The 23,300-nt window shown below is 46.4% G+C and overlaps 1 protein-coding gene across 2 annotated transcripts in view; it reads right to left on the reverse strand.

The window, feature by feature from the left end:
* Window positions 1-23,099, reverse strand: part of IL16 (interleukin 16) — a 108,946-nt gene extending 85,847 nt beyond the window's left edge. Inside the window, exon 1 of one of the 2 annotated variants that reach the window (XM_055417957.2) lies at window positions 22,742-23,099. In XM_055417957.2, the coding sequence (XP_055273932.2) occupies window positions 22,742-22,781 (40 nt within the window). In that variant the 5' untranslated portion in view covers window positions 22,782-23,099. The remainder of the gene's footprint in view (window positions 1-22,741) is intronic. The other variant, XM_055417958.2, reaches the window with a different exon arrangement.
* Between the last annotated feature and the right edge of the window lie 201 nt (window positions 23,100-23,300).

The following is a 23,300-nucleotide window of genomic DNA, read 5'->3' on the forward strand; positions in this document are numbered from 1 at the left end:
CCTCCTCTTTGAGTTAGAGCCCACAGAGTCAGCTTCCTCCCCCAAAACCACTGAAACTTTTTTTTTAATCACTTCTGCATTTTACCAAAGTCATGAACCCAAGTCCAGAGGACGCTGTCTGCTTGCTCAAAACCTGCCTTATTTCTAGAGGATTCATTAATCTGAATATCGATGCTCATATCTATTGGTTGAAGAATACACAGAAATCAAGCTTTTAGAGTAGCTCTTTTTCCCCCATCTTCTCATTACTAGCCTTTACTTCTGGGTGTCATCTTTCAAATCCAAATTGTAAATGCTCTCCTCCCTGTCACTATAACCCAACACAGGCATTCCTTTGCATTCTGTCAATTCAATATCCCAGAACTATAAGCTCTCAACACCAGCACTGCTGTAAGGATTAATGTATCCAAACCTTGTTGCATTTTGTTCAACTTCATGAGGATTCCCCATAGTTCACCTGGGACTCATGGAGAAGGAAGAGTGTGTGTTTGTGTGTGTGTCACAGCCAACACTGGTCCATTAGGCATTTGAAATACTGAAAGACAGTCAAAGTTTAAAATCCTTCTGGACTTCCGTTGGTGCTGTACGGAGAACCTATAAATATGGGGTTGCCCATACCACCTCGTGGAAAGGGCTGCCTGAGAGTGAAGCCAACACAGAAGGTCCAGAACTCACAGAGCAGGATGAAGATAGAAAGGAAGACAGAAAGGAAGGATGCGCCTAGATGATATAATACCAACACCTAGCTACAGCCATGCCTGAAGCCACACTATCTATTCACTTAGACAAATGAAGAAAACTTCCTCTTTTTTTGCTTAAAAAAATCCTCCTGGCATAGTTGTTCTTTCTGATGCCACTGGCATAAGTTACGGAAAATAGTGACATTCAAAGCCCGAGAGGCTTTTTGAAACTGTCTTTTATCCCATCCAAGTCTAGTAGAGGAGCCAGTCACCCCCAGTCAAGGCCCAGATTCTCCTCTTCAGTGCTTGGCTCTGGAATAAAGGCCTCCTGCCTTCTTTTTCACCAAGCATTACCACCATCTGTGTGTATTCTTAGACTGCAAACCCAGTTCCCTTCCCCCCTCTATCCCCCCACCCTCCGCAGCCCACAAGAGCTGTCCCAGCAAAGGTGAGCTCACTCAGTGAGCATTTTCCAGGATACAAACATGTGGAGACCTTTGGGACCCCGTAAAATGCATGTCCTGCCCTCCATGGTGGAAACGTTAGCTGTGTGTAGGGTTTAGGAGACCAGAAGGATCGAATTCCTCGGTGGAAACTGGGCTAATCCCAGAGGACCGTTGCAGGAGTGTCTGATGAGTACAGTCAGTTTTTAAAAATAAGCTTTTCCAGAGAGAACTGCGACTTCTGTGGCCGTGGCTGTCACGTGGGATGTCCAGCGGAGCCCCGGGATGGGAGGCTGGTGATGCACTGGGGACCAGGGATTAACCCTTCAGTCTAGAGCAAAAAGGGTTTGCAAAATGAGCCTTGTTACTGTGGAAAATGTAAAAAAGAAAGGGAACAATTGCAAAAGGACTGTAGAGGAGAAGCCAGGATTGGACTTCTGTGGAGCCTGTGTTCCCTCTAGGCCTGGCATAGTAAGAGAGGAGAGAGAGAGAGAGAGAATAATTGAAAACACAGCACCGTGGTCACACGGTTCAACTTAGCTTTGGTAATTGTGCTCAGGACATTGGAACCAGCTCCTGCTCCCTAATGGAACCAAATGTGAGCTGAGCTGGTGGGCAAGCCCATACTATTGCCCAATTCCAGTCTTCAAAAGGTCAGATGTAATGAGCTTTCTCTGATTTTACCCCAGGGCTGTAGGAGAATTTGCCAAGCTCTTGTCAGGCTTTCTTTACCCCCATGGTTCCTCCACCAGGCTTTCAGGTCTCTTCCAAGGTTGCCCAAGGATGCACAGCTAAGGCTTCCAATGTGGCTGTGCTAAAAAGGACCAGCTGCTCCCCTTACCCAACAGAAAACTCCAAAGGATCCGCTTCACCCTGGGAATCACCTCTCCTACTCCTTGGAGGCCTTTCCTCCCAAACCATGATCGTATTCACTTTAGTTAGAGCTTCCATAGAATGCTCGGGCTGGAATGATCTCCATATGACCCACAGGAGGAGATCCTGTGGCCAAAAGAGACACGAACTGACTCACCATCATAGTTTCAGTGTACTTTAGACCCACCTTGGCTAAGCTGTTATCTGTATAGAAAATGCAGAACTGGGACTTCCCTGGTGGTCCAGTGGTTAAGAATCTGCTGCGCATTGCATAGATCGTGGGTTTGATTCCTGGTTGGGGAACTACATGCCACAGAGCAACTAAGCCCGAGAGCCACAACTACTGAGTCTGGTGCTCCAACTAGAGAATCCATACACAGCAATGAAAGATCTCGTATGCCACAACTAAGACCCGGACAGCCAAATAAATAATTTTTTTTTTAAAGAAAGAAAATGCAGTGTCAAAAGCATAAAGTTGAAGGGCAAAAAAACAGATGGTTCTTCCTTTAAAGGGACTTGAAGAATTTCCAGACTGGGGACCCGGGAGCTGCATCAGTTAAGTTCTCCTTTCTCTCCTTCTTTCTGGTCTTCTTCTTTCCTTCCTTCCTTTTCATTTGTTGACTTTGCAAGCACTTGCTGAGAAAAACTCTTATGTGCTTGCCTCTCTGCTGGGCATAGCTAACCCACTAGAGAAGAAACCATGGTATTTCCCTCTGGTTAAAATACACTTAATTCACTGGAGAACTTTGCAAGGGTGCATAACCATATGGAGAGAGGGGAACTAGCTGATAAAATGTGTTTCAAATTTCTGAGTTCTCTGACAGTGTTTTATATCAAAGGCAATTTTTAAAGTTTGGTCACTCCAGCCCGGGGGTAATTTTTTTGTTTTCAGCTGAGGAGTGACTCAGAGATAAGAAATGAAGGGAGGAAACTGATGGCCCCTTTTCAGAGTGTCTTTAATAGGATTCCAGGGACCTGCGGCTGGAATCAGTGGGGTGCGTGTCTGTATACATCAGTCACGGGATAAGACGAATGGCACAGCGCCTCTCAGCCTCTTTCCCAACTAGTAAAGTGAGCAGGCTGTGTTGACGTGACTTGGTCTTTCTTCCTCTGCACTGTTACTTCCCAGAGGGAAGAGACCATATCTCATAATTTTATGTCCCCAGAGCTCTGTCAAGGCTTGCCACACGCAGAGTAGGGGCATCTGCATGTCCAGTGAATGAATGAACAGTGGTTAAGTATCTCAAAGATTCCTTTGCCCTCAATGGACCTTTCCACACCAATATAAGGTGAAATGATCCCAGGTGTGATGGTTCATTTTATGTGTCAATTCCACTGGGCTAAGGGGTGCTCATATAGTTGCTGGGCTTCCCAGGTGGCTCAAGTGGTAAAGAATCCACCTGCCGCTGCTGGAGATATCGATCCCTGGGTCGGGAAGATCCCCTGGAGGAGGAAATGGCAATCCACTCCAGTATTCTTACCTGGAGAATTCCACGGACAGAGGAGCCTGGCTGGCTACAGTCCATGGGGTCACAAAGAGTCGGACATGACTGAACGACTGAGCATGCAAACACACATGCACAGTCACTGGAAAGACATTTTGAAGTCTGCTCTCAGGAAAATTATAAAGGCATGTGTGAGATCTCAAGAGGAGGCCCTCACAGGGGATGCTGCACTTTCAAGCACCCTGGCAGGTGATCGAATCCATCAACAGGCAGGCACAAGTGGGGTCACCAGGATGCCTTCTGAAAAGCGCAGGCCTCTGAGACAAAAGATGAAGATGGACAGGACTATTACCTCATCGGCATGTACTCCCTCTAAGAGAGAAAAGGGTGAAAATATAATTAACCTCAAGAAGAATCTAGACAAATTCAAGAAAGGCATCTCCACCCACCACTGTTCTGAAGGGATTGGCTAAGATGGATTCTTCATTAAATCCCAGTGCTTGGGGACTTCCCTGGTGGTCTGGTGGTTGAGAATCCAACTTGCAATGAAGGGGACTTGGGTTCGATCCCTAGTTGAGGAATTAAGATCCCACAAGACACAGAGCAACTAAGCCCCCACTCTGCAACTAGAGAGAAGCCACAGTCACAACTACTGGACACACGGGCCACAACTAGACAGTCTGTGGCTGCAACTAAAGATCTGTGTGGTGCAACCAAGATCCCACATGCTGCACCTAAGACCCAACGCAGCCAAATAAATAATACATGATAAATATTTTTAGAGATCCCAGTGCTTGGACGAAGGCTTCACAGGTAGGAGACACTCAACAAATACTGTTGCCATGAAAAAAGCAGTCAGCTGCCTAGCGCTAGCCACAAGAATGCTTGTAACTGGGAGGAATGACAAGCAGGTGCAGAAATGTCCTGGCCGAGAGCTTAGACTCTGGAGGTGGCCTTAGTTTGCACGCCAGGTCTGCCCCTGATCTGTGCAACCTCAAAGCAAGTACTGAACTCCTTTATGACTTAGCTCATCACCCATAAAATGGAGATAACTAGACAATCCTAACCACGTGGGAATGAGAGCAGATAGTTCTGAGAAAGTCTTGGCTGAGTACCTGACACATACATGGACTAAAACAGAAAGAGAAAATAGTAGAATAACCTAAATGTACATCAAGGGGAGGTTTTTATTAAAAATATTATGGTACATTCATATACGGAATATTATGTTGACCAATCTCAAGAATAAAATATATGGATATGGAAAGAAGTTCACAGTATGCTGTAAAGCTAAGAAACACCATAAAATAGTCATATCGGCTAGTTTGGGTTATAAAAATGTACTCGCCTGAATAGACATCAAATTGTGAACAGTGTTTTCTGGCAGGTGAAGATGCTGGGGGTTGAAATTTACAAGGAGTTTTTCTTTTTACTTATTAATTTCTTATTTCTGATTTCTTATGACAGTTACAAGACATTTTAATTTTAAATTAAATTTTATTTATAGTTTCCATCATAATTATAACCAGAAAAATAAAAAGTTTTCATTTTGAAAAATAAAATAGAAATTTATGGCTAATTTCTGTTAGCTAGTAGTTCTGATTAACTTGAATAATAATTTTCTCAGATGTGAAAATATCTGGTTGACATTTTTACTGAGATTTATAGATGCATCTGCCCATCCAGGAACATTTTATAAACTTTTGCTTTGTTTTTATAGTTGCTCAGCTTTTTTTCTCAGACCTTCAGTCAAATTTTATGTTCTTCATCATATAGAGTTTAAATATCTCTAATAACATTTATCCCTCTGCACTTTCCTTTCTATTTTAAAAAGACCATTATTAAAATATTTTTCTAGTTGTTCATGACTTATCTGTAAGTTATTACTTTTGCACATTTATTTCATAACCAGCAATCTTACAGATCTCTCCTATCCAGAAGCTATTCAACAGTCCCCGCTGTGTTTCCAATTGTCTGATATCTGAATATTAAAAAATTTGCTTCATCTTATAATATTTTTACCACTTATTTCATTTTATTTTCTAATTCTACTGACTAAAGTTTTCAGGACTTTAATAAATAATGGTAACAATAGAGGAGTTCCATGTCTTTTTCTAGATGTTAACTGAAATTCTCTAGCCTTTCACAGTTGAGTAGAATATTGATGGCTATACTGAGATAAAATTATTTTTATTATATTAAAAAAATTGTCCAAATTATGAATTGCAATTTGGGAAGTATTTTCTCCAAGAATGGTGTTGCTTGTTAAATGCTTTTTCAGTTCCTCAGCCATGTTGTGTATCATTCTTCTGAGTTCTCAGTGTGAAGAAACATATCACTGGCTTTTTTAAGACTGAGCCCCTAATATTGTGATCTTTCTGGATCCCAATTCTTCTCATAGAGAACTGAATTTAGTTTGCTAATATTTTGTTTAGGATCGTTATATCTATGCTCACAAAAATAAATGGTGGACTTCTCTAGAGGCACAGTGCGTAAGAATTTGCCTGCCAATGAGGGGACACAGGTTTGATCGCTGGCTTGGGAAGATCCCACGTGCCTTGGAGCAACTAAGCCCATGTGCCACAACTACTGAGCCCCAGTGTTGCAACTACTGAGGCCTGAGTGCCTAGAGTCCATGCTCTGAGACGAGAGGCCACAGCAACGAGAAGCTGGCACACCGCAACGAAGAGCAGTCCCTGCTCACCGCAACTTGAGAAAGCCTTCAAGCAGCAACGAAGACCCAGCACCGCCAAAAATTAATCGAAACTCCTTAAAGAAAAAGCAAACAAAGCAAAAAGAAATGACCCTTCATCTCACTTTCTGCTTTATTATTTATAAAGGAACTGGGGGAATTCCCTGGAGGTCCAGTGGTTAGGACTCTGTGCTGTCACTGCTGAAGGCCTGGGTCTGAAATTGTTTACTAATTTGAAATAGGGCTTCTTTTGTAGCTCAGAGGGTGAATAAACCGTCTGCAAAGCAGGAGACCCAGGCTTGATCTCTGGGTCAGGGAGATCCCCTGTAGAAGGGAATGACAACCCACTCCAGTAGTCTTGCCTGGAGAATCCCATGGACAGAGGAGCCTGGTGGGCTACAGTTCACGGAATCACAAAGAGTTGGACATGACTGAGCGACTAACACACACACAACACGATTTAAAATATACTCAGTAAAAGTTTGAAGTAGTTTTCCAGAAGATCTCTTGGTCCTATCATCACGTTTGAGGTGGTTCTTTGAAACTTTCCATGGTTTCCTTAGTTATTGTCTATTTAATTTTTTTTAAAGAAACTTAATTTTTATTTTATGTTTTAGGCCAGACCATGTGCAGCATGTGAGATCTTAGTTCCTTGACCAGGGATGGAACCTGTCTCCCCTGTATCATTAGCGCAGAGTCTTAACTACTGAACCACCCAGGAAGTCCCCTGATCTATTCAGTTTTTTAAAAAATAGTTTCCTTAGTCAGTTTTGTTCATTTACATTGTTGATAAGATGGATGACCTTTCATCACGATTTTCAAATTTATTAGTATAGAGATGTCTTTTACAATTTCACAATTTAAACCTTTTCTCTGGACTATACAGAGACCACTGACGTGCATTTCACTTGGTCCTCTGGTCCCTCCTATTTTACACACTTGATTGAAAAGAGCTAGTCTACTGGTCCTCTCAAAGGACTTGAATTAGTAAAAACATCTATTCTTTTCAGTTTACTTTCTAATGTATTTACTTCTGCTTTGGTTTTACTCCTTTTCCCTTCTTGATTTTCTGATTTTCATTTTGTCCTTGTGTCCTCCTTCTAGAGTGTAGTATTTAGGTCCCTCAAATCCATTCTTTCTAGTTTAGAAATAACAGCATATCATGCAGTGGTTACCTCCTTAGCTTTGAGCCCGACTAGATCTGACTTTAAACCTCTGTCCGATTATTTACTAAATGAGTGACTTGGAAAATCTACTGAACTTTTCTGTGACTCCAGTCTCATTATCTGGAAGATGGGGATGACTGCAGGAGCCACCTTGCAGCAGTTTTGGGACATATAATAAACTGAAACACCAGATGTGAATCCCTTAGCACAATTTGTTGGCTAGTACAGTTACTATAGCCACCACTGTCAGCATCACCGTTATTATAAAAAGCTAGAAATTTTCCTCTGAATGACCCTTTGGCCACAACCCATGGATTTTAAAACATGATGATCTAATTGTTGTTATTTTAGAAATGGCCTGTAACTGCAGCTTTGATTTCCAATTTAAACCCAGATTTTTAGAAGACTGTTGTTGTTATTGTTAGTTTCTTGTGGTTAAATTTCCAAGATTTAACCTTGTTGTCCTTGTAATTTTTTTATTAGAAAATTCCAGTTTCATTGCATCGTGGCCACAGGATGTGTCCTGGACACTTTTCATTTGTTGGAATTTATTGAGGCTTATTTTGTGAGTCAGAATGTGAGGTAGCTAAATGTTTTAAATGTTCAGTGCCCATTTGAAAAGAATGACTATCCTGTTTGGAGTTTCAGATATGGATATACTCAAATGTGATATTAAAATATGTATATATTCCATCTTATAAGTCATCAACTAATTATATTATGGTCTAATCTGGAAAAGCTTAGAGTGGTGTTCATTGAAATTTGGTACCATATCTGTAAGACATTTCCGAAAATTTCGCTTTACATATTTCAGTGTCTTTATTAGAAGAAATTTTTACAAAATGATAGAAGAGTACACCATAAAGTTCTCAATTTTTATATCTCCACGGTGCACTTTCCTTTTATCATTTTGTGAAAATTTCTTGTAACAGTTGCCTCAGCTTTTGTCTGACAGAATTAATATTGTTACCCCACTTTCTTTTAATCTGCATTTGCATGGTTTTCACCCATCACTTTATTTTTAACCTCGTATGATTTCATTTTAAATGTATCTCGTACAAGTGGGGTATAATTTGGAGTGAGAGAGAGAATTTCTTTCCTTTTTTTTAAATGCAAGGTTTTACCATTTCTGTTTATTTCTTTTTGGCTGCACTGGGTCTTCATTGCTGCACTTGGGCTTTTTCTGGTTGCAGCGATCGGGGGCTACTCTCAAGTTGCGGTGGCTTCTCTTGTGTGGAGTACAGGTTCTAGGGCACATGGGGCACATGGGCTCCGAAGGTGCAGTTCCCAGGCTCTAGAGCACAGGCTCAGTGGTTGCTCTGTGCAACAAAGACTAGGGATAGAACCCATGTCCCTTGCACTGCAAGTTGTATTCTTAATCACTGGACCACCAGGGAAGCCCTCTTTCAAAACTTTAATTTCCCCTTTTCAAGCTGAATCTGGGAGACTTCCTTTTGAAATATAAACCTTGTATTTGATACTATGCTGTATATATCTTATACACATTTAATGGACAACCTTGTATCTTATATCTTAATTGAGACATCTTCCTTCCGATCTGTTTTGGTTTGGTCTTTCTGTAGCTTCTTACTGTCTCCTTTTCTTGCTTTTCAGGCAACCCGTTCACTCTTTCCTGTCCTTAATGAATCAGAGGCTTTACGTTCTATTTTTGTATTATTGACAGCTCCATAAAGAATTTTTGAAAGTGATGCTTGAGCGTAGATGTTCTCTCTTCATCCATTCCAAGAAAGATACTATCTGATGCCTCTTCCTACACGTTCAGGGAAACCTCTCACTTCCTCCTGATACCAACCTCTCCATTTAGAGGTTTGGGGGACATTATGTATTATCTCTTTCAAAATTATTTTTATCACTTGTATTGATATTATTTCAAAATCCTGTTGAGAATAGTCAATGATTGAGATTAACTTAAAGTTAGCCTCCTTTTGTGGCCCAAATATGTATGTATACAGCGATTGGTTGGGGTTTGGGTTTTGCTAAGAGATAATGTATCATCTCTTTCATATTATTCTGGATTTCTCTCAAGATACACAGATACTTTTACTGTTTGCTTTTTTTCAACTTTTATTTTATATTGGAGTATAGTTGATTAACAATGATGTGATACACTGCTATAATTAAATGGATAACTAACAAGGACCTACTATATAGCACAGGGAACTCTGCTCAATGTTATGTGGTGGCCTGGATGGAAGGGGAGTTTGGGGAAGAATGGATACATGTATATGTATGACTGAGTCCCTCTGCTATGCACCTTGGCTTCCCAGGTGATGCTAGTGGTAAAGAACCTGCCTGCCAATGCAGGAGACATAAGAGATGCGAGTTCAATCCCTGGGTCGGGAAGATCCCCTGGAGGAGGCCACAGCAACCCGCTCCAGTATTCTTGCCTGGAGAATCCCATGAACAGAGGAGCCTGGCTACAGTTCATGGGGTCACAAAGAGTCAGACGTGACTGAGCGACTAACACTTTCACAGACACTGAAATTCCTGCTCAGATTGCTTTTTCACATGCAGACAGGAGCCTGAGGAAGGGGCTCAGGCTGACTCTCATCAGATGAGAGCTGCTAGGATCAGCAGGGAGGAGAGCTTGTGCATCATCTGGAGAGTGTCTGGGGGCAGGATGGTGGAGGCACCTTCCATCGACCAGGCAGGGCAGCCTTGTCCTCACTGTTGCAGCTGTCGACCCACAAGCATTTCTAGCCCAGATGTGCATGCCTAGTCTCAGCCAGAAGCAGGACCGGTGGGATCCCCCTGGGTGGTCCCCAGTGTCTGGGGCACTGCACAGAGCCACCAGCAGCCTTAGCAGTTGCTCCCACCCAATGCACACACTCTCCTCCAGCATCTCCAAGTGTGGCCAACACAGCAGCTCCCAGTGGGCTCCGCCCTCCCTCCCAGGCACCCTGCTCCCTCCCCCACAAGCCACCCCAACACCCTATCTGTTCTACACTCTTTCATGCACACCTCTCCATCTTTCTGCCACAACTTGCTGAGCTTACAACACCAACATAGATTTGTTCTTACTTAAACTGGGATCCAAAAGAAGAACTTGAAGTAAATTCCTCATTTCGGGCTGCCTTCCTAACCAAACTCCAAGTTCTTAGTTTATCTTGCCACATGGGGTATTTTCCTCCCTGCATATACGATCATGTTGTTATTCACACTGATTTGGGTCTTAGCATCACAAACATCTTCTATATTAAAATGGGTTGCCAGCCCAAACGAACAATGCACATAATAAGGTGCTATTGTCAGAGTTAAGGTTGTAGTTATCTTGATAATGTTCGTTCAATTTTTATCTTTTATGATTTTTTTAATTGGGATATGGTTGCCTTACAGTGTTGTGTTAGTTTCTGCTGTATAGCAAATTGAATCAGTCATATGTATACACACACACCCCTCCCTGTGCTATAGAGCAGCTTCCCACTAGCTATCTATTTTAAACATGGTAGTGTATACTTGTCAAACTCAATCTCCCAATTCATCCTACCCACACCTCCACCTCCCCCACCCCGGCCCTGTGTCCACACATGCGCTTTCTACAGGAATGAAATTGGGTCATTGGTAGAAATATGGATACTTCACTTGTCAGAAAGAGGGCAACAGATATCGTATATTAATGCATATATGTGGAAGCTAGAAAAATGGGTGAACCTATTTCCAGGGCAGGAATAAAGATGAAGGCGCAAAGAACAGACGTGTGGATATTGTTCATTCATTTCTGCAACAACTATTTCCTGAGATTCATTGTGTGCCAGGCAATGATGATGTAAAGGATGAAGACATGGTCCTTTCCAGCCAGCTGGAGAAGATAGATGTGTATCTGGGTAATATTCTTGGTGCAGGAAGTTTGATAATAAAGGTTTGAATCAAGTGCCACAGTCTGAAGTAACTTTATGTGTGGTATCACCAAGGAATCAGCCCATGAGCTGAGGCTTGAAAGCTGAATGAGGGTTTTCCACATGTGGAAAGAAAGGAGATTGGGAGTGAGCATCTCCAGCAGATGGAACAACATGCAAAGTCACAGAGCTGTAAAAGACCCTCCATATTCAGATCAGAGCAGATTTCTGGGTGACACCTGAGTCTGGGGTTGTGAGCAGTGGGGAAGGGCCAGACGGCCAATTCAGGGAAGTGTGCAGCCATGGTCAAGGAATGAAGATCTGATCCTGCTGGTGAGAGGATTTCATTTCAAAGTGCACCCTCTCCTCTTCACCTCCAAACCCTGGGGGCCCCCCATTGGGGCCCAGAAAGAGGAATGGGAGTTCGGCAAGAAGGCAGGTCTCAAACTTCTGGCCTGCCTTCAGTCTGAATGATTCTGCTTCTAATTGTTTACAAATGAATTTTTATGGTGGTGATTTAGTTGCCAAGTCATGTTCGACTCTTTGCGATCCCATGGACTGTAGCCCGCTAGGCTCCTCTGTCCATGGGATTCTCCAGGAAAGAATACTGGAGTAGGTTGCCATTTCCTTCTCCAGGGAGTTTTCCCAACCCAGGGACTGAACCAGCGTCTCCTGCATTGGCAGCCGGATTCTTTACCTGCCGAGCCACCTGGGAAGCCATTGGCAGTACATGAAGTTTCTCTAAGCTTCCTCAGCCTGGACTGAGATGCAGGCCCCAGGGACAGGGAGGGGGCCTTGGCCAGACTCACTTGTCGGGGATGGTCACCACGTAACTGAAGAGCTGCCAAGGGATGCCCTGCAGGATGGCGTTCCTGAAGCTGGTGTGGTTCAGCACCTGCCTGGGCCTCCCGTCAACCAGCACCACCTGGATGCCATTTTCCTAGCCAGGGTTCTTCTTTCCGTCCACTGGAAACCATAATAAACACCAGTGGGGGTGGGTAAATGAATATCTCTGGCTTTGAGGCGGGGGCTGGCCCACCCTGATAGCTCACGACTTCATCATGTTTGGAATACAGGAGGTGCCCTCAACTGTGGTCATACAAGTTGACTGCCACTTGGGGACATAAAAGAGAACAGAAAGGACTTCCCTCGTGGTCAAATGGTTAAGAATCTGCCTGCCAATGCGGGGAAAAGGGTTCATTCCCTGGTCCCAGAAGATTCCACATGCCATGGGGCAACTAAACCAGTGCGCCACAACTACTGAGCCTGAGCCCTAGAGCCCGTGCTCTGCAACAAGAGAAGCCATCACAAGGAGAAGCCTGTGCATCACTACTAAAGATTAGCCCCCACTTGCCTCAACTAGAGAAAGCCTTCACATAGCAACGAAGACCCAGTACAACCAAAAATAAATAAATCACTTTTAAAAGGAGAGCGAATGGAAGAGAGGAAAGGAATGGAGCCATCCTGTCCTTCTCAGCAACCTGGACCAACGGCTGCTTGGGGAAATGGGGAAGGCTTGGCGCTGAGCTCTTGGGACAAAGGTGCAGCCTTCAAGGGGCTCAGCCAAAAATGGCAGGATTGCACCTGGCATGAGAAGTAAGTGGATGTTTCCTTGTGTCCACAGGGAGCAAGAAATCTGCTGAGTCCTTTGACAACAGAGAGTAAGCACATTCATTTATCAGCCAACAAGCACCAACCCAACTGTGTGAGTGAAACCACACAGAATTAGTCCAAAGCAAGTGGACCCTCATCTGGAGCAAGTGCAGTGACTAACAGCCTTCCCAAGGCCAGTGTCAGAGCTGTCCGCACCGTGCCCACCTCGGGGAAAGGAAGCTTGGCAGGCAGCAGGGGACGTCTCCTTTGGGCTGCCTCCACCCCCTCCTCTCCACCACTCCTCCTGCCTCCTTGCACATGTCCAGCCCCAAGATGAGGTCTTGGCTGTTAAGGTAGAAATCCCCGAACCAGTAGCTCCCAGGGCTGCAAACGACTGCCAGTGAGGACAAACGACTGCCCGCGACACATCTGACCGCCCAGATGGCTTCCTCCTCCCCTCACTCTGCAAACGTGGTCCACGAGTCCCACCCCAGTGACCGGCCTCTGCTCCTGCCCATCCCCAGCACAGCTGCCAAATAGGAAACCAAGATCCAGCAACCATGCCCCACCCCCATGCAGGTCAGAGAAGCCAGCCTCCTGCCTCTGTGAACCGCCTCCTGGTCAGAACTGCTGCTCGAGGGACACTTTCTCTCGCGGGCCCACCTACCTCTCTGCTCACAGCCCCTGGGGCTGCGCCCTCCTTGGCTTCCCTCTCCAACTGCCCAGCCGGGACCACAGCATCATTTATCCTGGGAGAGCCAGGGCCCAGGCTGGGGTCAGAGGCAGCAAGAAACGAGAAATGGACGCTCCTTTTCACCCAGAGGCTGCTCTCTGAATCAGATCCTCAGATCTGACACTGTTCTCAGCACCTGCTCGGGACAGGTGACTCTGGGCGAATGTGGCCAACCTGTCATTGGCCAGCTTGGAGACTCCCGACCTGAGCCATCTGACTTCTCCGTGGGAAGAGGCTTGGTCCAAAAGGGCCGGGCTGCCAGCGCTGGGAAGCTCGGACTCAGAACAAAGTCCACCATCTGCTGGGCTGGCACAGAACACGCAGGAGACCAGTGCCGCCCAGAAGCCCAGAACCTGGCGAGGCTCCTCCTTGTGGTCCCAGGTGACCACTGCCTTCCCTGGATAACCCAGAAGTGGCTGGGAGGGCAGGAAGGTCATGAACATGACCCAGTGTCTCAGAGAGCCTGGCATAAGGTCAGCTCATACCATCCTGCCATGGATCTTTCAATATCACTATTTTACAGGTGAAAAGTCACTGCATAGAAATTCATTGAGCACCTACTAAGTGCCAAACCTGGGCACCCAGGGTCATAGCCCATTACTGGTTCAGCAAAATCCAGTGACTTCCCAGAGGCCATGTAGCTAGCAAGATGTCAAGCCAGGTGTCTAATCAAGATCCACCCAACCCCAAAGCCCTGGCTATCTTCATGGCATCATATTGGGACTTTCCTGGTGGTCTAGAGGATAAGACTCCATGCTCCCACTGCAGGGGTCTAGATTCAATCCCTGCTTGGGAAACTAGATCCCACATGCCACAACTAAGAGTTTGCATGGCACAATGAAGATGTGGTGCATGCGTGCATGCTAAGTCGCTTCGATTGTGTCCGACTGTTTGCGATTCCATGGGCTGCAGACTGCCATGTTCCTCTGTCCACGGAATTCTTCCCGACCCAGGGATCAAACCCATGTCTCTTGTGTCTCCTGCATTAGCAGGCAGGTTCTTTACCACTAGCACTGCCTGGGAGGCCCTAAGACGTGGTACAGCCAAATACACGTTTTAAAAAAAGAGAGAGAGAGAAAGAAACTTGCTTTTGGGAGCCTGTCTGATCCCCAAGCCAGTTGTGGGCATCAATAGGGATGCCTCTGGGAAGACAATGGAAAAAATAAGTTACATAACAAGTTTGAACCCATGGAAGATTCTTCTAGAAATACCAATTCTTAAACTGCACCTAGTCCTCCAGAATCAGAATCTCTGAGCATGGGGCCTGGCCTGGCACTCCGTTTTTATAAGCCCTCCAGGATCATCTGGTGCCTGCTCAAGTTCAAGGGAGTTTCCCAGATGGCTCAGTGGTAAAGAATCCATCTGCCAATGCAGTAGACACAAGCTGGATCCCTGGATTGGGAAAATCCCCTGGAGAAGGAAATGGCAAACCACTCCAGTATTCTTGCCTGGAGAATCCCATAGACAGAGGAGCCTGGCAGGTTGCAGTCCATGGGGTCGCAAACAGTCGGACATGACTGAGCACACAGGCACAAGTTCAACAACCAAGGACTTCACTTATGTAGAGCAAGTTGAGAACCACAGCATCAGGGGACAAGGCACTTCTGTGTGTCCTATCAGGATTCTCATCACGTGGGCAGAGTGCTTTTCCCCCACATGTCCCCCTGGAGAGCCTGATCTAAGGGTGACATTTAACCCATCTGCCCCTTAAAGACCATCCCACACTTTTGTCCTAAGCATGGCCTCTGTGAGCTGTTTGTATGGACCAGGCTGGGACTTTTGTGTGACCCTCTCTTCTAACAAACGGAATGCTTTCTGACTCTCACCACCAAATGTTTCGGGGCTGGCTGGGGGCTTTAATGAGGGTGTAGGTGCAATCTGTGGGAAGCCCCTGGAATGCCATGCAAGGCTTTGAAAATCTGGCCATCGCTGGGACAGGGGCCCATGGTCACAAGGGAGGTGCTTTGGGGATAAAGCTGCCTTTGTCAACGGGTGTGGGAGGCAGTTCCACACGGCAGGGCTGAGTCTGGGGTGCAGTGGAGTAACTTCTCAAGTGCAGGGCTTCCCTGGTGGCTCAGTGGTAAAGAATCTGCCTGCAATGCAGGAGACGCTGGTTTGATCCCTGGGTTGGGAAGATCTCCCATGCCACAGAGCAACTAAGCACTACAGCTGCTGAGCCTGTGCTCTAGAGTCTGGGAGCAGTAACTACTGAAGCCCGTGTGCTGCACAGCCTGCACTCCACAGCAAGAGAAGCTACCGCAATGAGAAGCCTGCGCACCACAGCTAGAGGGGAGCCCCTGCTCGTCATAACTGGAGAAAGCCTGTGCAGCAATGAAGACCCAGCACAGCCAAACATTAATTAAACTGTATAAAGTGCGGGGAACCTTGGTCAGTGTCGCCTGCTCTGCTCACGCCTGCGATACAGTAAGGGCTCAAGCCCGGGGGTAGACCACCAAGGCTGCTTCACTGGCAGAGAAAGGCTGGGGGTGATCTGGCAGCCCAGGAGGCCAGCCTGGCCCTTCCAGACCCCACAGCCTCTGCGGGCCCTACAGCCTCCCTCCCACACCTTGTCCTTGGGTCTGAATCCAGGTCCTGCTTCTCCATCTTCAGATGACACCCACCTGCTCACTCAGCAAGTGAATTCATTCCAGCCCAGACCTTCACTGACAGTGCGGTTTCTCTCCTGGTGGAGATGACAGCACATTCGTGCCACCCGGGACTCTTTCAGGAAAAGGAGAACCTCCCCTCTGCTTCCGACACTCCCCAAAGGTGAGCTCGTGCCTGAAGAAAGTTGGGAGTATGCAGCTGGAGAGCCCCACACCAAGCTTGGCCAGCTCCTACTGGGGGATGTCGGTCACATCTCAGCCTTGGTTCACTCAGCTGCCAAATGGAATTAAAACCTCCCACCAGGAGGGCCAACAAACACAGGAAGAGATGCTCAACATCACTAATTATTAGAGAATACAATCAAAACTTCAATGAGCTGTCACCTCACTCCCATCAGAATGGCCATCATTAAAAAAAAATCTACAAACAATAAACGCTGGAGAGGGCGTGGAGAAAAGGGAACTGTCCTACAGTGTTGATGAGAATGTAAGATGGTACAGCCACTCTGGAGAACAGCACAGAGATCCCTCAAAAAACTAAAAACAGAGCTACCATATGACCTACCAATCCCACTTGTGGGCATAAACCCAGAGAAAACCATAATTCAGAAAGACACTTGCACCTCAGTGTTCACTGCTGCACTGTTTACAATAGCCAGGACATGGAAGCAACCTAGATGTCCATCGACAGAGGAATGGATAAAAAAGATGTGGTGTATCTCCTTTACTTTCTTCATAGAGCTTGTCACCATCTGAAGGTGTCCTGTAGTCTATTTGGTCTGTGGTTTGTGTCTCTATGTCCCGTTTAGAGTGCAAACACCCCAGACAGGAGGAATTCATCAGATTTGTTCACTGCGGGGTCTGCAGCCCTAGGGCACGGCTGGCCCAGAAGAGCTCAGTAAACACTTGAACCCCAAACTGAATGAATAAATAAATAAATTACATGACTAATGCCATGTAATGAGCATCTACATTTGTTTGTATTTTAGAGTTTACAGGGAGTTCTGGAAGACATTTTCTTAATCTAATATAGGTGACTATGCTCAGGTTTAGATGGAACTTAACCTATTCGACCCTCTCTCCTAGTTTCTCAAGGCCACAGATGAGAAAAGAGTGAGCAAGTTCTCTCCGAGAGAAGAGAATTTACTTCTGAGAGCATCAGTGGCCCTTTGGATTGGACAAGCAGAGTCACTTGGTTGAATTCACAGCTACATGATGAAGAACACTTGGAGGTACAGAAGGTTGACTGGTTGATAACAGTAACAGCTGGGACTTCCCTGGCAGTCCAGTGGTTATGACTCAGCTTCCACTGCAGGGGCACAAGTTCGATCCCTGTTCAGGGAACTAAGATCCTACATGCTGTGTGGTGCGGCCAAAAATAATAGTAACAGCAACAACTGTCATTCGCGAAGCACTTGCTCTGAGCCACTCTACTAAGTACTGTCAACACAGCATCCATCTCCACAATTAACGTATAGGGTTGGTGCTATTCGTTATTCCTATTTTCTGAATAAGGAAGGGAGAAAGAGAAGGCACCAGCTGGTAACAGGCTTTCCCAAGGCACGGAGCCAGCATTTGAGCCCAAGGTTATCTGACAACAAAGTCCAGGCCATTCTGGCCCTTGGAATAAACACTGAATAAATAAACCAGGCGGAGTTGAGCAATCTGGAAATTCCGACCCAGCCCGGCAGCCCAGGCACAGGGGTTGGAGGCTGAGAAAGGGTTAAGCACCAAAGAGAGAGGGAAAGGTTGGTGTTTGGGTGGTGCTTTTTCAAGGCCCTGATCAGGAAGGTTTGCACACGGTGTGCTTGCTTGCCCTCCACCCGGCCGCAAGAAAAGGCCAGGTTTTCATGAATGACTGATACACCCAGGACAGGATGGAGGTGGGGGATGTTTCCATTCCGCAAGATTTAGGCAGAACCACGTGTTCAGTCTGGGGTCTTGCCTCTTATAAGGGTGGAGAGCTAGTCGAGTCCCTCATCTTTTCTGGCTCTTACAGGATGCTGGAGCTCTCCGAGCCTGGGGCCTGACTCTGTTCAGTATGTGTTCACACAGGACGAGGGGTGAGCCAGGGTTGGGAGGGAACAGCCAGGCCCCCTCCTGCAGTCCTCCTGCCCACAAAGTTATCACAGGAAAGCCGCTTCCTGACTTGATTCAGAAAGCAACGTTTTTAAAGATGAAGAAATCCCTGCTTTCTTTTCTTAATTTGTTATTGTCATGACATGACTGACTCAATAAGTAAAAATGTTCAATTCCCGCCCGAGGTCACAGGCTCATCTCCCCCAGGCTTGAAACTCCTCCGGAGGCTTCGTGCTTTCTCCCACTTCCGCACCTCAGCACATGCATACGCTGCCCTTTTCTAACTCACAGAGCCCCTGCTTCCCAGCCGGCTGTCATGTTAGGCTCAGAGCCACCTCCTCCAGGAAGTCTTCCATGACACTCCATCCCAATTCACCGATGGAATTAGGGGCTGCTCTTCTGTCATCTCAAAGCTCTCTCATCATCCATTTACTGTGAGATCCCTGATGCCAGGGACTGTGTCTTCTCTCTCTCTGTAGCCCTGCACAGTCCCTGGATGTTAAATAGCTGTTGGAGGAAGGAATGAGAAGAGAAAAAAAAAAAAAAACAGGAAAAAAAGGCAGGAGGAAGAGAGGGATCTCTGTGGTCAGATGCATAGAGAGATATGCATAGGTCAGATATAATAGAGAGAGAGACAGGCAAATATAACCAACTGCATGCCCAGGTATGCATATGCACCCTCCAGTCACAGGAAGGGTATGGCAGGTATGGTCCAGGAGATCAGTGGCCTGAACTCTTATTCTCAAGTTGTTGCTGACTGGCTGCGCAACCTGGGATAAGCCACGCCCCCTTCTGAGCTTCAACTGTCTCCTTTGTAAAATGTGTTATTATAAACCTTTTAAGGGCTTCCCTGGTGGCTCAGTGGTAAAGAATCCATCTGCCAGCAGCAATGGAGACACAGACGCAGAGAATAGACTTAGGGACACGAGGTGGGGCAGGGGTGGTGGAGGAAGGAGAGAGTGGGATATATGGAGAGTAAAATGGAAACATACACTCAGTTCAGTTCAGTTCAGTCCATGGACTGCAGCACGCCAGGCTTCCCTGTCCATCACCAACTCCTGGAGCCTACTCAAACTCACGTCCATTGAGTTGGTGATGCCATCCAACCATCTCATCCTCCATCGTCCCCTTCTCCTCCCACCTTCAATCGTTCCCAGTATCAGGGTCTTTTCAAATGAGTCAGTTCTTCCCATCAGGTGGCCAAAGTATTAGTTTCAGCTTCAGCATCAATCCTTCCAATGAGTACTCAGGATAGATCTCCTTTAAGATGGACTGGTTGGACCTCCTTTCTGTCCAAGGGACTCTCGTGGAAACATACATTACCATATGTAAAATAGAGAGCCAGTGTGAATTTGCTGTATGACTCAGAGAACTCAAACGGGGGCTCTGTAACAACCTAGAGGTGTGGGATGGGGAAGGAGGTGGAAGGGAGGTTCAAGAGGGACGGGACATACGTATACCATACGTATATCATGTTGATGTTTGGCAGAAGCCAACATAATACTATAAAGCAATTATCCTTCCATTAAAAACAAATAATTAAAAAAAAAAAAGAACCCACCTCCAATGCAGGAGACACGGGTTCAATCCTTGGTCCAAGAAGATCCCACATGACATGGAGCAACTAAGCCCATGCACCACAACTACCAAGCCCAATCACTGCAACTATTGAAATTGTGTCTCCCGAGCCTATGAATCGAGAGCCTGTGCGTCTAAAGCCCATGCTCCACAAGAGAAGCCACCACAATGAGAAGCCCTCACACTTAGATGACTAGAGGTCGCCACTCACTGCAACTAGAGAAAAGCCTGCACAGCAATGAATACCCAGCACAGTTATAATAAATAAAAATCAATTTTCAAAAAAGATTTCAATAAGAAGGTTCTCACTGCCTGACACATGGTGCTGTTTCAAGAAGCAAAAAAATGTTGCTTGTAAAATCAAATAGTGGGTATATGCTTGTTGACTATAATTCTTTCCACTTTCCTATATGTTTGAACATTTTTGATAATAATATTTTGGAAAGAACACAATTGAAAGCAAGCTAAGTTGATAACTGGGGGAGGTATGAAACCAATTGTGTCTCTGATGTGGTTTTCTGAGGCCATAATGGTGATAGTTCCGATAACTTCACAGGAACTGAGAAGCCTAACGCCAAGTAGAAACATCAGCATGGCAATTGGTCTGTTATACGTCTAAGGATCGCTGTAGTTATTTTTCAGCCATAGGCTAAGATTCACGCTTTAGCATGAAACAGAGCTGCCTGGGTTCAAACCTCAGTCCTGCTGCTCACCATTTGGATAAGTTCCCCAGGCCCCATTTCTGCTCACCTTACAATAAAGACAAGACTGTAAAGAATCGGCCTACAATATAGGAGACCTGGGTTCGATCCCTGGGTCGGGAAGATCCCCTGGAGAAGGGCATGGCAACCCATTCCAGTATTCTTGCCTGGAGAATTCCATGGACAGAGGAATCTGGTGGGCTACAGTCCATGGGGTCGCAAAGAGTCAGACACGACTGAGTGACTAATGCACACATCACCTCATAGGGATGCAGGGGAAGATCCAGTGAGTCCATGCCCATCAGGGTCCTAAATCAGCACCTGTGCTGAAAGCCCCCAGGGGGAGGGAGGCACTGGTATTTACAGAGAGATTTCCAAGAGGCACCCTCCAGGGTTGGCCAGCAGATGTTGGGAAGAGAGATAATGGGCTGACACACAGAGAGAAGGGCTCTTGAGGCCTGGCCCCACCAGCAAAACCTCTTTTTTCCCTGTGCTGACAAGTCACCAGGATGCTTTTTAAAATTTTTTTAAAATTTTATTTGACTGTCTTGGTCTTTGTTGCAGCATGCAGGATCTTTTGCTGTGGCTTGAGGGCTTAGTTGCCCCAAGGAATGTGGGATCTTCCCAGCCCAGGCATTGAACCTGTTTCCCCCGCATTGCAAGGTGGATACTCAGGCACTGGACCACCAGTGAAGTTCCACCAGGATGAATTTTTGAAAGATGCTGTGAGGAAAACAGACTGGATGGACAGATGTTTACGAAGCTCACAGAGGCAGTGTTAAGCTCACAGTTCATTTCTCATTGCTTCTCTACCTCTGCACCCAACCTAACTCACGAAGCTCCACACACAACTCAACTGGCGCCTTCTTAGGGAGGCCTACCCTGACCACCAGACTAGGCCAGTTCCCCAGTGAGAGCCTCTCATAGCGATGAATCCACATCATATTGATGTGTACGTGTGCTTTTTATCTCCAGTTTCCCAGTAGATCCTCAGAGCCCAGCACAGTGCCTGAAGCAGAGACTGCGCTAAATAATCTGTGGAGAATGAATTCCAAGTATCTGAGAAAGCAACTGCACTCTCTGTAGATTGACAAAAAGAAAGTTGGTGGTGGGATGAAGTGTTATTCGCTCAGTCGTGTCCAACTCTTTGCAACCCCATGGACTGCAGCCCACCAGGCTCCTCGGTCCATAGGATTCTCCAGGCTAGAATACTGGAGTGGGTAGTCATGACCTCTTCCACGGGATCTTTCCAAACCAGGGAGATCGAACCCGTGTCTCCTGTACTGGCAAGCAGATTCTTTACCACTGAGCCAACAGGGAAGCCCCGAGAGGTTAATTACCTTTCCCCAAACCAACTAGCCCATTCATCTCAGAGCTAAGGTTCCATCTCAGTAGCCAGATCCCGCAGCCCTGGGGTCTCGGTCCCTATGCTCCACTGCCTTTCTTCTGAAGTCAGAGACACTTTAATGGAACCTAACCAAATGGATCTAAGGGTTCCAGCCTCTCGGCTATATCTTCCTCCTGGAGCTAGAAAAGTCAGAAATGTGCCTTTGACTTGCTTCTCTTTCTTTTTAAAAAGAAAACCACGTGTTTATTCTCTTCTGCCAAAGTTACAACAGAGCTGAAGCTTTGCCAGTGTTGACTTTAAAAGCTGGGCTGAGGGGTTAAAATCCTTTCCCCTGATGCCTGTTTGTTTATGTTTCCGGAGTGAAAGAAGGAGGTTGTTATAAGAAACCATCTGATCCATTGCAGAGGCTGTACCTGCAGCAAAGCAGGGAGTCTGGCCTGAGTACCTGGCGCCCCTCCCAGCACTTAGATCCGAGAAGGCTCTGAGGGGATCCCTGCTCCAGAGACCTGCTCTCCTGTCTCCCCCAGACGCTGAGCAGCGCCCCCTCCTGTTCTGCATCCTGTGAGAAGCAGAGCACAGCCGTGGGGACTCAGACGACTTTGGACATTTAGACATCGACGCCCTTGCCCCTGAAAGTTGACAGGACCCCTCACACAGGAAGGGAAGGCAGGTAGAAAACGGCTGCCCTAGCCAGTTTGGGGGTCCTGTGATAAAGCCCACCCTTCACCCTTCTGACAAGCAGCCTAGTGAGCACTCAGCCAGCCTCCGCCAGGACAACGCAGACAGATAGGGAGGGACTCCACACACGCGCACGCATGCACACACACACACACACAACACAGTATAACCACAACGATGCTTTTCTATGCTTCCACCCCTCTGGGAAAGTGTCAAAAAGAAAAAGTCAAACCCTCCATCTCCACCTCCCGTGATTCAGCCCCACTCACCATTCTCCTTTCGTGGGAAGACCCTCTTCTGCAAACTCATGTCGGGGGGCTCTGAGGATGTGGGAGAGCCGTGACTGGTCCCTCTGGGTCCTGATCAAGAAGTCTTGGGGGTTCAACAGCAGCTTCTAGGGCTGGGAGTATTTGAATGGGAGTTAAAATTACAAAGTAACTCCTCGTTAGAACTGTTTTTCCCCCCTGCCGGCAGGGAGGGAGGAAAAAAAAAAATCCCTTTCCCTCTGCCAGCAAATCTTTAACGTCTCAAAAACAGTCGCTTCCAACTCCTGCCCTCCTTGTGAAGCGAATGTGTAGAAGGCGATGTAATTTCACTGAATCAAGCCCTCAGATCACAAGCCTTTTCCTGCACCACAAACAGAAATGTAAAACCTCAAACTTTCCCCTGGACTGGGAGTCCGTTGCGAGCGGGCAGAACACGATGCTCGCTGAGGTCTAATGTATGGAAAACGTGCTGAACTTTTCAGATCATCCCAAGGGCTGGAGTCGGTTCCCCCCCACTTCCCACCCTCAATCTTCTTTTTTTCTTTTTAATGAGTTCTGGTGT

This window comes from Moschus berezovskii, chromosome 21 (assembly GCF_049115385.1).
Source record: "Moschus berezovskii isolate FMDL1 chromosome 21, NW_MosBer_1.0, whole genome shotgun sequence".
Taxonomy (NCBI): domain Eukaryota; kingdom Metazoa; phylum Chordata; class Mammalia; order Artiodactyla; family Moschidae; genus Moschus; species Moschus berezovskii.